The sequence below is a fragment of the Bufo bufo genome, chromosome 7 (assembly GCF_905171765.1).
Source record: "Bufo bufo chromosome 7, aBufBuf1.1, whole genome shotgun sequence".
Lineage (NCBI taxonomy): Eukaryota > Metazoa > Chordata > Amphibia > Anura > Bufonidae > Bufo > Bufo bufo.
Window position 1 is genome coordinate 184,931,600 of NC_053395.1, and position 16,741 is coordinate 184,948,340.

The 16,741-nt window shown below is 42.6% G+C and overlaps 1 protein-coding gene across 1 annotated transcript in view; it reads left to right on the forward strand.

The window, feature by feature from the left end:
- Positions 1–16,741, forward strand: part of LOC121008813 (dynein heavy chain 11, axonemal-like) — a 489,011-nt gene that overhangs the window by 336,503 nt on the left and 135,767 nt on the right. Inside the window, exons 63-65 of the mRNA XM_040441508.1 lie at positions 3,029–3,202; positions 4,343–4,578; positions 4,795–4,917. Coding sequence (XP_040297442.1) covers positions 3,029–3,202; positions 4,343–4,578; positions 4,795–4,917 — 533 coding nt within the window. The remainder of the gene's footprint in view (positions 1–3,028; positions 3,203–4,342; positions 4,579–4,794; positions 4,918–16,741) is intronic.

A 16,741-nucleotide genomic window follows, 5' to 3' on the forward strand; every position in this document is an offset into this window, starting at 1 on the left:
AAGTCATTGAAAAATAACCTTCTTTATTTATGATATAATTCCTATTAAAACCTGAATAGCTAGTTAAAATTTCAGGTTTTTTCCCACAATACCAAGGCTAGAGTAAATAAACTCTTATAGGTATCATGTCTCTATCTGGGGCAACTTTAATTAATGACAGCACCATAACGAGGTTTTCCTACTATGTGTCTAATCCCTAGGGTCTCCCAATGATCACAAGAACAGAGTTCCTATCTGGAGGGACTATCACCCAACAGTGGCTTAGAAGTGAATCAAGTGGTGGTCACATATGTACCACTGCTCCAGTCACATAGGGAAATCCAGGATTTTCCCTTTTTATTATGTCTGGAAGTCCCAGCGTTTAAACTCCCAGAGATCAGACACTTATCCCCTATGGATAGGGTATGAGTGTTGTTAACCGGAAAACCCAACCCTTTACAGAGATATGTGTTTCAATTAAGCATTGAATTATTTCATAGCCAAAACTGCAATAAAACTGTAAAGCCACAGCAAAAATACATGTGACTATGTGAATAGACCCCTAATCGTTGACAGCGTGCTATGTAATTTTCTGTCTTTTTAGTATTAAACCGTGTTTCTCCAGGATCATAGCGCCATATGTTTAATAACTCTACAGCAGGTATGTGATTTAGCAACAATCACCACAAATGCTAAGAACCTACTCAACTCTCTATACGAGAGAGGCCTTCCCACAGGGTTTTACATGAATATAACAACTGGTAATATAACAACTGGTATAGGCCATACATGCTTCCAGAGGAGCATGTATTGGCCTATTAGTCTCCTCATGCTGATTAAGGCGCTCTCTCCCTAAGGAGAGATAGTACCCCCCTAACCCTGACAGGCCTGTTACCCAGAAAGCCAGTACTCTCTGCTCTGCACTGATGAGGGGCAATCACCCCGAAACAGCTGTCTGCAGATGAGGTGTTGGCTTATTTAATATCCAAGTCATGTCTCAAGGCTTAGTAAAAGAGCTGAACATTGACTTATAGGATAGCTGCCTTACTTCTGGGGGCATTAGAGGCAGAGCTTGTTAAGAGCTCATTTGTATCCCTTTTCTCCCAGAATTCCAGAGGAGCATGTATGTCCTATAAGTCTCCTCACGCTGATTAAGGGGCTCTCTCCCTAAGGAGAGATAGTACCCCCATATTCCTGACAGGCCTCTCACCCAGCAAGCCAGTACTGTCTGCTCTGCACTGATGAGGGGCAATCACCCCGAAAACAGCTGTCTGCAGATGAGGTGTTGGCTTATTTAATATCATGTTTAGGCTTAGTTAACGAGCTGAATATTGACTTATAGGATAGCTGCCTTACATCTGGTGACATTAGAGGCAGAGCTTGTTAAGAGCTCATTTGTATCCCTTTTCTAACAACTGGAAGACATGTACAACATCTATGGGGTCTAGTAAGCAAAAGAGGTGTGGTGTCTAGTTTGCAGCGAATTGTATCAGACGTATCATGTAGCATGCGCTGCCATAATTAATTTGGTGAAGTTGGCTTCCCCTTTTTGAAGTGTTCTTCCCCATTATTTTCTTGTCTTCATTTTTATTATGTTTGTGTTTTTCTTTTCTAATAAACCAGGAAAGAAATTCCAGGGTGTAAGTAAGTGCAATATCGACGGCTGCTGCTAGATATACTGCTCCCAGCAGTGAATACAAAGTGAATGACAAGACCATTTAGTGAAAACCAACAATCAGTATAAATTCTGTTCAGATGGATCAATATCAGTCTCAGCTGAGCTTTTCTTCCATGTTCCTTATTACAAGCATAGAAAAACACCCAAATGGCCCAGTTGAACAGGAGGCTATGATACCTATGGGTTGGCCTTTCCAATCCAGGATTAAAGTTGAGAGATGAGGGTGCCAGAGCATCCATAGAACAGAGTATGGAGTAGAGGTAGTAGTAATTTGGATACAGGTACAATGGAGCTGGCTCCAGAAAGTCTCAGGGGAGAGAACTTTTATCTCACCTGGAAAAATGTTTAAAAATGGCTACAATGGTGGGAAGAGGTGGAATGCAGTGAATCCTAGTAACAGTAAGAATGGGATAGGGAATGGATTTTTAAGGAGGCCCAGGTAGTGGTAGGGAATTCCTTACCTGAGAGAGGGCAAAGACCCATCCCTGTTTATTGTAACATTTCAAGTTGTATAAGCCTGGATTGCCATGCCACACTCCTGCTGAGAGCAGTTTGGTGCTGGACCGGGCAATTATTCATTAGCTTGAACTGCAGGGTTAACTTTCAGATGGGGGGGACACTAGGTGAGTGACAGGTCCCCAGGATGTGTTGGGTCTGGGCTGTCACAAATGACAGAAGTCCTTGCAGCTGCTTGTGGGACAGACAACCGTGGCAGATAGGCACACATGGCTTGGATTAAAGTCTGGGAGCAGGAGATGGGTGGTCCCAGCTCAGGGAGTACATTAAGATTCCTCCTACAGTGTATTTCATGTAGCTGCTACGTAAAGGGTGGCGCAGGCCACATATCTTGGCACTGCTAAATGTGTCATGTATTTATGTATCGGGGATCAGTCTCTTGGGTGTCAGCTTGTGCATCTTTATGGAAACTATGTATTCTGGAGGAAACATCTGCTCACCAAAGGAAACACAAAAATGATATTGCTTTCAGTAAGGGGTCCAGTCAACCAAGGCAACAATGGTAATCATTGTGCCACCAGACTCCCCCATTACTATGTTTATAGGGTGAATTTTGCTTGTTTGCCAAAGCCTTACAATTAAACACTTTGCCAAACTAACTTTTTGAATTTCATCCAGAGATAAGTCCATGAGAAATAAAAGGGGTTGTACAGGGTGAGAAAAAAAATTACTTATTTTATTCTCATCAACAAAATCACACCTGTCCTCAGATTGTGGCTGGTAATGCAGCTCCATGAGTGAGTGGGACAACACAGCAATGCCACACACAACCTGTTGACAAGTGAGGTATTGATTCTGTAAGAAAGCAGCCATATTTTAAGTCAATATATTAACAATGAGATTTTTTTTTTGTAGTCAGAAAACGTCCGATGGGCTCAGTCTGTTGCTTTATACCGTAAACAAGAGCAAACACTATGCGGAGATGTCCTGCTCACAGCAGCCTTCATCTCTTATGCCGGCTCATTCGCCAAGAAGTATCGTCATGAACTTGTAGAGCATTTGTGGATGCCAAACCTTCTAACTCAAAAAGTGAGACTTGTGCTTTGTTGTGAACCATTTTCCAAATTTCTTAAAGTGTCCCCCTTCCTTTTCATCTTTTCAGTAGCAGATTCACTAACTCATCCCTAGTCAACCCAAGATGGCCGCACTGCTTCTCAGATACTGTTTTTCAGACTACCTGATGCACACTGTACATTTGGTAATCAAATATACTTCCTGCTGCCCTTGGTTTGGCTGGTACTGCTCACATGAACAATGCTGGCCAATCCAAGAGCAGGGCTGGATGCGGTGTGGCCATTCTGGATGACCGAAGCAGAGCCCCAGAATCAGCAGATCTGCCCCTAAAAAGATGAAAAGGAGGTTATCATGTACGTGTTTGTTTCCCAGTTAATGTGATTTTTTTTAATCTTGAACTAGCGGGTTGCTTTAAAGTTGTCTTCTAAGAATATGAAATTTATAAAAAATGTTAGAGAGTAACTAAAATTTTAATAAGATGTCCCTAATGCCCTAATAAAAGTTAACCTGAGATGAGTCCAGCGTGAAGGAGCCCAGCACCGCCCCGCATCCTCAGAATCTCCTCCATGCTCCCCGACGTCAGAAAGCTAGAGCGCCGTAATCTTGCGATGCGCGAGCTAGCGCATGCGCAGTTCGTTCCCTGAGGCTGATGCCAGCACAGGGAAAGAACACTATGACGACACTGCGCATGCGCTAGATAATTTTTTTTACACAATAAAAGCACACAGAGCTATGGGGACTGGGTATTGCGGATGTGCTAGCGGCCACCTAGCAACCCATGTCCTCAGCTCTATACACAAAATCCCGGTGACAGGTTCCCTTTAACTCTCATCATCCAAACCAAGTTGTATTGCTTTTACTCATGCCACAGTTAACTCTTTAACATTTTCCAAGATTAAAAGCAAGATATATTGCAAGTTTTGTACTTTCATACAGCACTGAAAACTCAAGGCAAGCCCGTTTAGAAAGGAGTTCATGCTATGCTATAGGAGATAAGAATTTGAAATTGCTTTATCAGTATTGTACAATCTAGATGACCCTTTCAGTGACAGGTGTTTTTTTTCTGCTGACTTTATGAAGTTTGATAGGGGTTTATGTAGGTTTCATTGGTAGTCATTGACCTGTTATGCTCACTAAGTCTGTTATGTGTTTAAGGTTCCTATTCCAATAACAGAAGGACTCGATCCCATATGTATGTTGGCCGATGATGCAACGATTGCAAAATGGAACAATGAGGGATTGCCCAGTGATAAAATATCTATTCAGAATGGTACCATATTGTCAAACTGTGAACGATGGCCACTTATGATTGACCCTCAACTTCAAGGCATCAAGTGGATTAAAAGCAGATATGGGTCCAGGTTGAAAGTCATTCATCTAGGCCAGAAGGGGTAATAATGTCCTATATAACAGTTAGTAATGAAAATGAATAATTCACATTGCAACCTGGTCGGGTCATAGCACTGCAGCACTGACCCTTTTCAGTTTTATCTTAGAAGTGGAACACCCCTTTAACCTATAGATTGAATGGTCCTCTGTAACCCACTGGAAATTCTATAGTGATTTTATAGTTTACAATTTTATTTTTTGTTTAATTTCCTCTACAGATATGTGGATGTCATAGAACAAGCAGTTGTGAGCGGTGACCCAGTTCTGATTGAAAATTTGGAAGAATCTATGGACCCAGTGCTCGACCCATTACTTGGGAGACATACACTTAAAAGAGGAAGGTAATAATTATTTCCCTACAACCACAATGTGTGATTTGATGTGCGTGTTTCCGTAAATTTGCATTTTTCAGCGGCAGTTGTCTTACAGTGATACCTATGAAAGGAGACATTTTCAGATACGTATGAAGCAGTTTAGCCACAGCAAATGGACCATAGCTAAACGGCATCTGCTTCATTCTTGTGGACATCCCTTAAATGGGTTATGCCATGGTAGATGAAAAAAAACTTAAAATCAGACATCATATATTACTTGACAATACCTTTCTAACAAAGATAGAACCAGCACTGTACCTCACATGAATCCAAAGATCTCCACATTAACTGTTTCAAGGGCTCTGCTAGATTCTCTTCAGCCTAGCAGCAGAGGGGGTGTGTCCATTCTATTGCACCGCTCTCTCTCTCTCTCCCTCTGTAACTGCCACAGCTTCTAACAGAACACATGGCTGGTGGCAGTTGAAGATTTAAACTGAGCACGTTCAACCAGCTCAGTGAGACGGACAAAAAATAAGAAAAGAAAAAAAAACATCAGGTGGCGCTATACAGATATATTTTATTGAATAGCTCACTGTCTATTCAAAATTTTTCATTGGATGCAATTGCAAAAGTATTCAGATCCAGGTGCTGGTTTGAAAAATGTAAAATGTAGCTTTGTGACAAATTCCTTTAACAGTGTCGGGATGGATAGCAAGCGAATGCAAGAATAAGAGGAAAGAGACAACTCACCAATGTCTGTTAAAGGTGCCACGCACTGAATTCTTTGTCTGCATGAATGGGCAATAATACAATTGATCCAGCGTAAAGTAAAATCTAATTTATGGAAGAAATGTTAAAACATTTTCTCCTGTAAGAATCCTAGACCAACATGTTTCCGCCACATGGTCGTCTTACTTATGGTGACCACTCGTTGGTTCAGGAGTCTTACAGAAAATGTTTTAACATTTCCTCCATAAATTGGATTTTACTTCCTGCTGGATCAATTCTATTATTCCTAGATGGCAAGTGCAATTAAATTTATAGTGGGATTAATATAACTAAAACATCTTAGAGAGAGAATGATGCATGTTGTTTAACATGTTGTTTTTGAAGATGAACTTACACATCTACCCAACAGGATACATCAACAGAGATACAGTAAATCAAACTCATTGTAAAAACACAGAACAGTACACTTGCGTTGTCTTGCTTGGTAAATTCACAACCAGTAGAGACATATGAGAAGATGGCCTTGAAGAATCCATGATGTTGAAAACACAAAGAGGAGGAACGGGGGATTTATCAAAAGTGGTGTAAAGAAAAGCTTTGCCTATAGCAACCAATCAGATTCCGCCTTTTATTTTCCGAAGCAGCTCTGAAAAATGAAAGGTGGAATCTGATTGCTTTGCGATGGACAACTAAGACAGTTTTAGTTTACACCAGTTTTGATAACTTTTCCCCATTGATTCCAAAAACAAATGGGCCATGGCCATCACCATTATTTTTAGTTATAGTCAATGGTATATTACAAACAGTGGTGTACACACAATCCATAGGGCCCCGGTGTGAAACTGATCCATGGGGCCCCCTCCCCATCACCCCCCTCCCCACTACCTCCCCTACCAGTGGTGTAACTATAGTGTTATGGGCCACAGTGCAAACTTTGGATTGGGCCCCCCCCCCCCCATTTTTATAAAGAAGCAGCAGATTTTCTTACTAAAGGCTTTTTCCGTGCAGCTAATCCGCTGCGTGACTGAGTGCCAAGCCCCATTCTGGACAGCAGAGACACAGGGCAGTAACATGATTGACTTTGATCCTTTTACTACAAAATCACGGTGACAACCTTATCTCACTGTGTTTTTGTAGTAAAAAGATCACAGAGAGGCACAGAGCATTATCAATCATGTTAAGGTTCCATGTCTCTGCTGTCCGGAACGGGGCAAGGCTCACTTTCATGCAGCGAATTACCCGCACGGGATCCGCTCGTGTTAAAGAGCCCTAAGCCCAATGCATAGTTACACTCACCCAGTCCTAATAAAAACTGGTCCTACTTCATCCAGGGTGTCACTGGCGTCGACGTGATGTCCACTGGATCCAGAACAAGGTCCCTGTGGTGAGAAAAAAAGAATAATCACATAAGGAGGGGATGGTGACTGCCCCTGTGAAATCACCAGCAGAGGGCACTGTGCTGGCCTGTAAGACTGAGCCATGCCAATGTATAGCAGGATAATCTAGGACATTTCCCCTAAGTGCAACCACATAGTACTAATGCCCACCTTGTGGCCCCTCACAGTAGTTATGCCCACCTTTGTTCCTGTCACAGTAGTTATGCCCAGATATGTGCCACCTCACAGTAGTTATGCCAAATATGTGTCCCCTTACAGTAGTTATGCCCAGATATGTACCTCCCTCACAGTAGTAATGCCAGATTGTGTCCCCTCACAGTAGTAATGCCCAGTTATGTGCCCCCTCACAGTAGTAATGCCAAATATGTGCCCCCTCATAGTAGTAATGCCCAGATTATGTGCCCCTCACAGTAGTAATGCCAGATTATGTGCCCCTTGACAGTATTTATGCCCAGTTATGTGCCCCCTCAAAGTAGATATGCCCAGATATGTGCCGCCTCAGAGCTGTTATGCCAGATTATGTGTCTCCTCACAGTAGTAATTCCAGATTATGTGCCCCCTCACAGTAGTAATGCCAGATTATGTGCCACTCACAGTAGTAATGCCAGATTATGTGCCCCTCACAGTAGTTATGCCAGATTATGTGCCCCTTCACAGTATTTATGCCCAGTTATGTGCCCCCTCAAAGTAGATATGGCCAGATATGTGCCCCCTCAGAGTGGTTATGCCAGATTATGTGCCCCTCACATTAGATATGTCCACATATGTGCCCCTCACAGTCGTTATGCCAGATTACGTGCCCCTCACAGTAGTTATGCCTTCATATGTGCCCCCCCTCACAGTAGTTATGCCAGATTAGGCGCCCCTTCAAATTAGTTATGGTAGATTAGGTGCCCTCAGTAGAGATGCCCACTTTTGTGCCCCCTCACTCTAGTTTTGCCCATCAAACACCCCCCCCCTTGCCCCCAGTCTGCAGCGTTAGAAAAAAAAACCACATACTTACCTTCTTCCCTGATGACAGGCTCCCACACCCATCGCGCTGCTGGCTGTGCTGAAGGCAGATTCCCGGGCTTTCAGCTCTCCTCCCACAGCCAGCAGCGCGATGTGGGGCCAGCAAGGGGAGCTCCTGAGCTCTGAAGATCAGTGAAGCAGGGAGCAGAGAGGTTTCCCTGCTTCACTATGGAAACGGAACTGCCTGGCCAGGTGTGTGTGTGTGAGTGCGCGCTCCCCCCCTCTTCCTTCACCCCCCATATTATACATGTAATGGAGGCATGGAGAGCTCTGATGGGGCCCGAAATTGCCACTGTACTTCATGCCAGGCCCCATCAGAGCGCTCCATTACATGTGAGTACAGCGGGGCCCCTGCCAGCGGCCTGGGGAGGGGGGTCCACAGGCGGCCGGGTCCCCTGGAGTGCCGGGCCCGGTCGCAACTGCGACCCCTGTGACCCATGTATGTATGCCAGTGATTACAAATAGTGATGAGCGAATCACTTTGTACAATTCTATTTGTCTCATCAACAAGAGTTCTTCACCTGCAATCCGCTGTCCCCAGTGATTGAAAGCTGATTGACAGAGCCAGACATCTCCCCCAGCCCTGACAATCTTAAAGGGGTTATCCCATAACTAATGTAAAATATGAAAATCAGACATTATATAGTCCATGGCAATCTCTTTCTAACAAAGCTAGAACCCGCCCTGTACTGCACATAGGTCCAGAAATATCCCCATTCATTGCTCTGTTAGATTTATATCAAGCTGACAGTTCAAGAGGAGTGTATTTTCTGCTGCAGCTCAGGGGCGTGTCCATTCTGCTGAGCATGTGCGGCCTTCTTAATGAGCCGGTCAAAGAAATAAGAAATGAAGTGGCGCTATACAGATACATTTTATTGAATAGCTCAGTGGCTATACAAAATTTGTAATTATATGCAATTGTAGAGTATTTTTCGTGGGACAACCCCTTTAAGCCTGTGCTGCTGCTCCAAGAAAAGGCACACACAGAGGCTCTGCTTCCGGAGCGGGAACTGTGGATGCCAGAAGTGTAGTGGAGCATGAACAGTCACTGTTTCGGAAGCAGAGCCTTTGGCCGCTACTCACAGCAGTAGCGCAGGCGTGAGATTGTGAAGGCTGGGTGAGATCAGTGGAGCTTTAGTGGGAACAGCCCCTCGCAGGTCAGTAACTCTTGTTGATGAGACAAATTGCTTTGTGCAAATCAATTCACTCATCTCTAATTACAATATGTTTGTATAAATAAGGTTTCTTCCATTTTTTTTAGCGTCCTGAACTATCAAAAGCAACAAAAAACAATATTATTATCGCTGATCTTTTTTGGACATTTTGTGGTCCGCACATGGCCGGCACTATGATAGAAATGCCTTTTCTTGTCCGTGGCTGCGGGCAAGAATAGGACATGTTCTATTGTTTTGCGGAGCCGCGGAACGGAAGTGCGGATGCGGACAGCACACTGTGTGCTATCCGCATCTTTTGCAGCCCCATTGAAAATGAATGGATCCGCACCCGTTCTGCAAAATTGCGGAACGGATGCAGACCCATTTTGCAGATGTGTGAATGGACCCAGACTGGGGCTACACCTAGACGTTTTGTAGCACTTTTAATTGATTTTGAGTGACAACCGCAGTGCACAAGATTGCATGCAAGTCAGTTTATTGTTTTGGACTACAGGTGTCACCCAATAGTTAAAAGCAATAGCTCCAACCTAAATGATCTACCTTTCTATAAAAGTACAGCACACAGTTATGTAAATTCACTGCCAAATAAACCTCCTGAGCTCAGACCTTCCACAAATATTATCTCAAGAATCTTAACATACACATGGACTAATAATGTGCTACCTATAAGCTGTGAGTCTTCTCATCCACCAGCATCTGCAACCTCTAATCACCGTAAATGTATTTTTATTCTAATTATATCATGTAAGATTCCATCAAATGATGTTTGCAGCCTATACATGGTGTTTCTATTTCAAATAATCAGTACTTCTTCTCTGATTGGGGTCACTTCATTATTCCCAATGTCTAATTATGCTTATCTATTATAACAATTTATTTTGATAGCACATTGCAGGTAACCCAGACAGACATCTCTTTAATTACCTGCTAAGGGAAGATACATGTATCTGTGTGACAGTGACCTCGTGAGCATCGTATATTATTTTTTTTTCTGAATTTTCAAAATATTTGGCTTCCTTGCACAAATGCCCTATCAGACACCCCCAGTTCATAACTGTAGCAGAGTCCTCCACATGCTGAGTATTGATCCAGCTGAATGCGCTTGCACAGTTCAACACTACTCTGAAAGGTATGTTTAATTTCTCACTCTCTTGGGGGTATTTGATTCAAGGAGTGATTTCATGGAGCGTTGTGACTCAGAAAATGACTACTACTTATAACACTTTGGTTGTCATTCTGAATTTCAATGACTGTTGACTTCAAAACAAACAGAGGTGACAGGAAAACTTACAGGAGCTGCGCTGTATACATAGTTCGTAGGAACAAAAAAAAATTGATTTATTGGGATGAAGAAAAGGTCCTCTATGGATCAATTGTAAATAATATATTATAGATTTACTTTGCTATTACTTAATATTATACAAATTGCTCTTTTCTGCACTTTGATAATTATATGAATGTTTTTGTTTCCTGCTTTGCCCTGCCGACCCATCTACTGATACTCTACATATCTTCTTGTAAAAACCTGTAGTCTGAAGACTATTGATATAATGCAGGCTCCTAAGTATATCAGTTCTGATCATGAATTATCTGATGCAATTCCAAAATATAAGATGATATTGAGAGATGAAGGTGGAGTGTCACAGTTTTTAATCACTTAATTTTACTCATTTTTTTTTTTTTTTCAATTGGTCTTTATTACAAGTTTCCAACAATTTTTGTTCTACAACCTTCAGTGTCTGTAGTGCATCTGCAGACTATCTTGCTTTCTGTTTTATAGAGAATCCACCAGGGAGCTGCTGTGATGGCTGTGTGTGAAGCCCTTATCTCTGAACTCCTCACAGCTCACAAATACATCATTTCTTATTTTATTTGTATGTTCAATGACAATCTTTGTCGCTCCCCGTCTTTTGTGCTGTGTATAGGGTTCCCACCCCAATCACTAGTAAATACACTGCTCAAAAAAATAAAGGGAACACAAAAATAACACATCCTAGATCTGAATTAATTAAATATTCTTCTGAAATACTTTGTTCTTTACATAGTTGAATGTGCTGACACAAAATCACACAAAAATAAAAAAATGGAAATCACATTTTTCAACCCATGGAGGTCTGGATTTGGAGTCACACTCAAAATTAAAGTGGAAAAACACACTACAGGCTGATCCAACTTTGATGTAATGTCCTTAAAACAAGTCAAAATGAGGCTCAGTAGTGTGTGTGGCCTCCACGTGCCTGTATGACCTCCCTACAATGCCTGTGCATGCTCCTAATGAGGTGGCTGACGGTCTCCTGAGGGATCTCCTCCCAGACCTGGACTAAAGCATCTGCCAACTCCTGGACAGTCTGTGGTGCAACGTGACGTTGGTGGATAGAGCGAGACATGATGTCCCAGATGTGCTCAATTGGATTCAGGTCTGGGGAACGGGCGGGCCAGTCCATAGCATCAATGCCTTCGTCTTGCAGGAACTGCTGACACACTCCAGCCACATGAGGTTTAGCATTGTCTTGCATTGTCTTGCATTAGGAGGAACCCAGGGCCAACCGCACCAGCATATGGTCTCACAAGGGGTCTGAGGATCTCATCTCGGTACCTAATGGCAGTCAGGCTACCTCTGGCGAGCACATGGAGGGCTGTGCGGCCCTCCAAAGAAATGCCACCCCACACCATTACTGACCCAATGCCAAACCGGTTATGCTGGAGGATGTTGCAGGCAGCAGAACGTTCTCCACGGCGTCTCCAGACTCTGTCATGTCTGTCACATGTGCTCAGTGTGAACCTGCTTTCATCTGTGAAGAGCACAGGGCGCCAGTGGCGAATTTGCCAATCTTGGTGTTCTCTGGCAAATGCTAAACGTCCTGCTGTAAGCACAACCCCCACTTGTGGTCGTCGGGCCCTCATATCACCCTCATGGAGTCTGTTTCTGACCGTTTGAGCAGACACATGCACATTTGTGGCCTGCTGGAGGTAATTTTGCAGGGCTCTGGCAGTGCTCCTCCTGTTCCTCCTTGCACAAAGGCGGAGGTAGCGGTCCTGCTGCTGGGTTGTTGCCCTCCTACGGCCTCCTCCACATCTCCTGATGTACTGGCCTGTCTCCTGGTAGCGCCTCCATGCTCTGGACACTACGCTGACAGACACAGCAAACCTTCTTGCCACAGCTCGCATTGATGTGCCATCCTGGATAAGCTGCACTACCTGAGCCACTTGTGTGGGTTGTAGACTCCGTCTCATGCTACCACTAGAGTGAAAGCACCGCCAGCATTCAAAAGTGACCAAAACATCAGCCAGGAAGCATAGAAACTGAGAAGTGGTCTGTGTTCACTACCTGCAGAACCACTCCTTTATTGGGGATGTCTTGCTAATTGCCTATAATTTCCACCTGTTGTCTATCCCATTTGCACAACAGCATGTGAAATTGATTGTCACTCAGTGTTGCTTCCTAAGTGGACAGTTTGATTTCACAGAAGTGTGATTGACTTGGAGTTACATTGTGTTGTTTAAGTGTTCCCTTTATTTATTTGAGCAGTGTATAAATCACAGCAGAGTTTTTCTTGATCAATTTGGCTTCTTTTATTATTCAGAAACATACGTCATGTGGCAGTGTGTGAACGTTTTCGGCTCACAGGCCTTCATCAGACACCGAGGTACCAAGAAAAAATAAAATGAACATCATTTGTAAAAAAATAAAATAAAATATAATATGAATGTAGTGACTGATGCGGTACAGAAGGTTCAATCACACATATTAAACTGAAACATCAACGATAGGAATATTTCTCCCGATTTTTTTGCAGGTAATGAGTCCAAGTTCCATAATTCATTATCGCAATTTGTGTCTGAGTTGTAACCTCATCGTAAAGCTGCATCACAACCCGATGCAAATTCCAAAATGTAAAAGTATCCATCTATGTTAGGATGTCAAGGTGTATATACAGAGAGAATGGTAACTGTACATAGTTAGTTGTATATAGTTAGAGTGATGATGATAGTCAATAATAATCAATATTAATCAATAGTGTTGATAAAATGGACCCATTATAATCATTGTATGTAACAAAACATAATGGACCCATTAAACTAAATGGAGGCCGTATTTATACTAACAAGAACTTACCTGTTCCCCAGTTAGGAAGTTATAGAAATGATGTAGTAGTACACCAAGGGTGAACGGCACTATTTTGTGCCTGGAGAAAAGTGGTGTGACAGGTAAGGGCTTGTGGTCCTCTTAAATAAGAAAAAAAGTTTATTCCCATAAGGGGCGTGGTGTCGGATGTCCATCGGGAGCGCTGAATGGCGTGCGCTTCAAAGACCGGATGTTGGTCGAAATTTGAAGTGCATAGTGGCCGGAAGTGCGTTCCAGTGACAGGAAGTTGGCTTTGGTATGGGACGTAGCTGTAGTAGATAGCAATTTGGAGCGCATGGAGGCCAGAGATGTGTTCCATAGACAGGAAGTAACTATAGAGTAGGGAACAAAGAGGAGGGGCATAGCGAAACAGGGGCAGACAATGAGAAAACATGGAAAAAAATAGCAAGGGAAGGAATAGGTACAGATAAATGAGATAATTACAGTGGGGAGAGAAAATGATAAAGGATACCCAAATGCGGCACCGGGTCCCAGTAGTGTTCAAGGGGCCTGTAATGAAATTAGAAATAAACTGTTAATGTCTATAAGAGTAAAATATCTAAATTGACAATATGACAGATCACTTGAGATGTCTTGAAGTTAAATGAAGGTTGCACAGATAATCACTCATCCTGCCATTGACTGTATTGTTCTTTATTTTGTGTATAACTGAAGTCAGACAAGATGGTAATCAAAAAAAGGGGGTCAGAGGAAAATGTGTATTTCATATTCCCTGTTCAGAGAAGTAAAGATAAAATCGGACCATTCTCGGTGGCGCTGGTGCAGTAAGGACTCGGTGCTCAGAAGGTACCAATAAAGGTAATCTTTTTATTAATAGTAAAGTAAGTCTACGCGTTTCGGGGGCAAAACATCCCCCTTCCTCAGGACAATAAATCTTATTACATTAAAAACACAATGTTTCCAGTTGTTTTTATCTACTTCGTTTGGGCGCAATGTGTGCAGATCACATGGGTGGAGAGAGGGGGCTGGGGGCGTGAGTGTTTTCCCTGTTGCTAGGATACCAGACACTCCCCCAGTGTTCAGTGGCCAATCATATTGTTTTTCAGGTTGGCTTGTGACGTCCTGTGGGCGTGGTATGGGCGGTGATTATGCTCGTTTGTGCAGTGTCTGTATGGCCTTATTCTGGGGGCGGCATCTGGGTGACGCAGCAGGGGAACGCCCCTCTATGATGTCAGTGGGCCGGTATTGCAGTGCGGCATATCTATCACATGCGGGGAGGAGTAATGCTCGGCTGACGTATTTGTCTCCAGCCTATCGCTGGTGTGAGTGGGCCGGTCGTTGGATGATGTCGTGGCTCCTAGGTCCTAGGTTGGTCTTTATTGGATCATGCTATAGCAGGCCAAGCCCATTTGATGACCTCAGTGGGTTGGTCTTTCAAAATGGTATCTGGATGCTATCGGGGGCGGTATTTGCATGCGGTCATGTGATTCTTTGTCCGCCCACATAGTCAGGTGACTGCTGTGTGCTCCTACATCCACTGTCATCAGGTCTTTATCGGATCATGCTGTAGCAGGCCAAGCCCAGTTTGTGACCTCAGTGGGCTGGTCTTTGTGATGTGGTATCTGGATGCTATCAGGGGCGGTTTTTGTGTGCGGTCATGTGATTTTTTGTGTCCGCCCACATAATCAGGTGACTGCTATATGTTCCTGCATCCACTGTCATCGGAGGTAAACAGAGAATTTTTGTATACATATGAATATATATATAGATAAATAGATAAATCAATAATTAAATACATAGAAAAAAGTTAAAAAGGGGATTGAATTACTAGACAATTAACTAAAAGAGGCTAATGTAAAAAGACTTAAAAGGCTGATGTATGCATACTTATACCCACAGAAAACAACCTGAGTGTATGTGGGAAAGCGCAAACATTTACACTCAGCAGCATTGTAAAAAGGATTTTTCTAAAAACATTCATATGGATCGGTTAGGATCCGTATGTGTATAGATGCATACACACCCATTCGCATGGTGTACATATATATCTATATGCCCACACGTACATATACACACACATACACACACATATATAAGGATGGGAGCCTAGTGTGATGGTGTTTCCTCCCTGTATAGTCATCTCTATCTCCTTAATATGATAATATTATTGTTGTTTTGGTTTTAACAGCGTGTGGATACTTGGTACTATTTCTTTTGGGTCACAAAATGTTTTGGGGATTATAGAATGGTCTCACTTATCTCATTCAGACCGTATGGGGTCAGTGTATCTAATTGGTAGATCCAGTAGATCTCTCTCCTCTGGAGGCTGCTGAACCTATTGTAAGGGTTATCTGGGATGAAGTCTATGGGTGTGATTTTGAATGTATGTTTGCTTTTTTCTGGTGTTGTGGCGCAGTGTCGTGAGATGCTGTGTTTGGGGCAGAGTTTCTGTATGTTGTGTCTGTGTTGGTTAAGTCTACAATGTAATTCTTGTGTTGTTCTCCCCACATATTGAAGTCCACATTTGCATTCTATGAGGTATATGACATAGCTACTTTTACAGTTTAGGTGATGTTTTATGGAGAAGGTGGCCCCATTTTTTGTTGAGCTGAAGCTCTTATTGTTGTGTGTGATTGTGTTACAGCAGAGGCACCGTTTTGTCCCACATTTGAAACTGCCTACTGGCTCTTTTTTAGTTTCTATTGGTTTTTTTGTATTCTTTTTGCTGGGGGCTAGGGTATTTTTTATGGTCGGTGCTCTCCTGTAGGTCACAGCAGGTTTTTTTGGGAGGTATTTTTCAAGGTATGGGTCACTTTTTAAAATATGCCAATGTTTGGACAGGATGTCTTGGACGGCCCTATTTGAGGTATTATATTGTGTTATCAAATTAAGGTGTTTGGGGTATTTTTCTGTTCTTGTGTTATTTTCTTCTTTTTTGGTGTTTTTCAGGCACTCTATTTGTGTTGTTTTTTTGCTCTTTTGGTAGGCATTCTTTATAATTTCTTTCGGGTAGCCTTTATCTATGAATCTTTTCTGGATGATTTTTGCCTGTTGGATAAAATCGATGTCCTCTGTGCAATTTTGTCTTATCCGCTTATATTGGCTGTAAGGGATGTTGTGGAGCCATTTTTTATGATGGAAACTCTTGTAGTGGATGTAGCTGTTGGTGTCTACTTGTTTGAAATACGTTTTAGTTGTCAGGATATTGTTTTTGGTAGTGATGGAGATGTCTAAAAAGTCTATTGTGTTTTTGTTGTAGTTAGGCGTAAAGGTTATTCCCCAAGGTGTCTTATTTAGATTGTTGCAGAAATTTTGTGCGGATTCTTCGTCTCCTTCCCAGATAATGAAAATATCGTCGATATATCTTTTATAATATACAATGTGTTTGAGTGTTACTGTATTCCTGTATATATGTGTGTCCTCGAATTGGCCCATGAAGATATTAGCGAAGG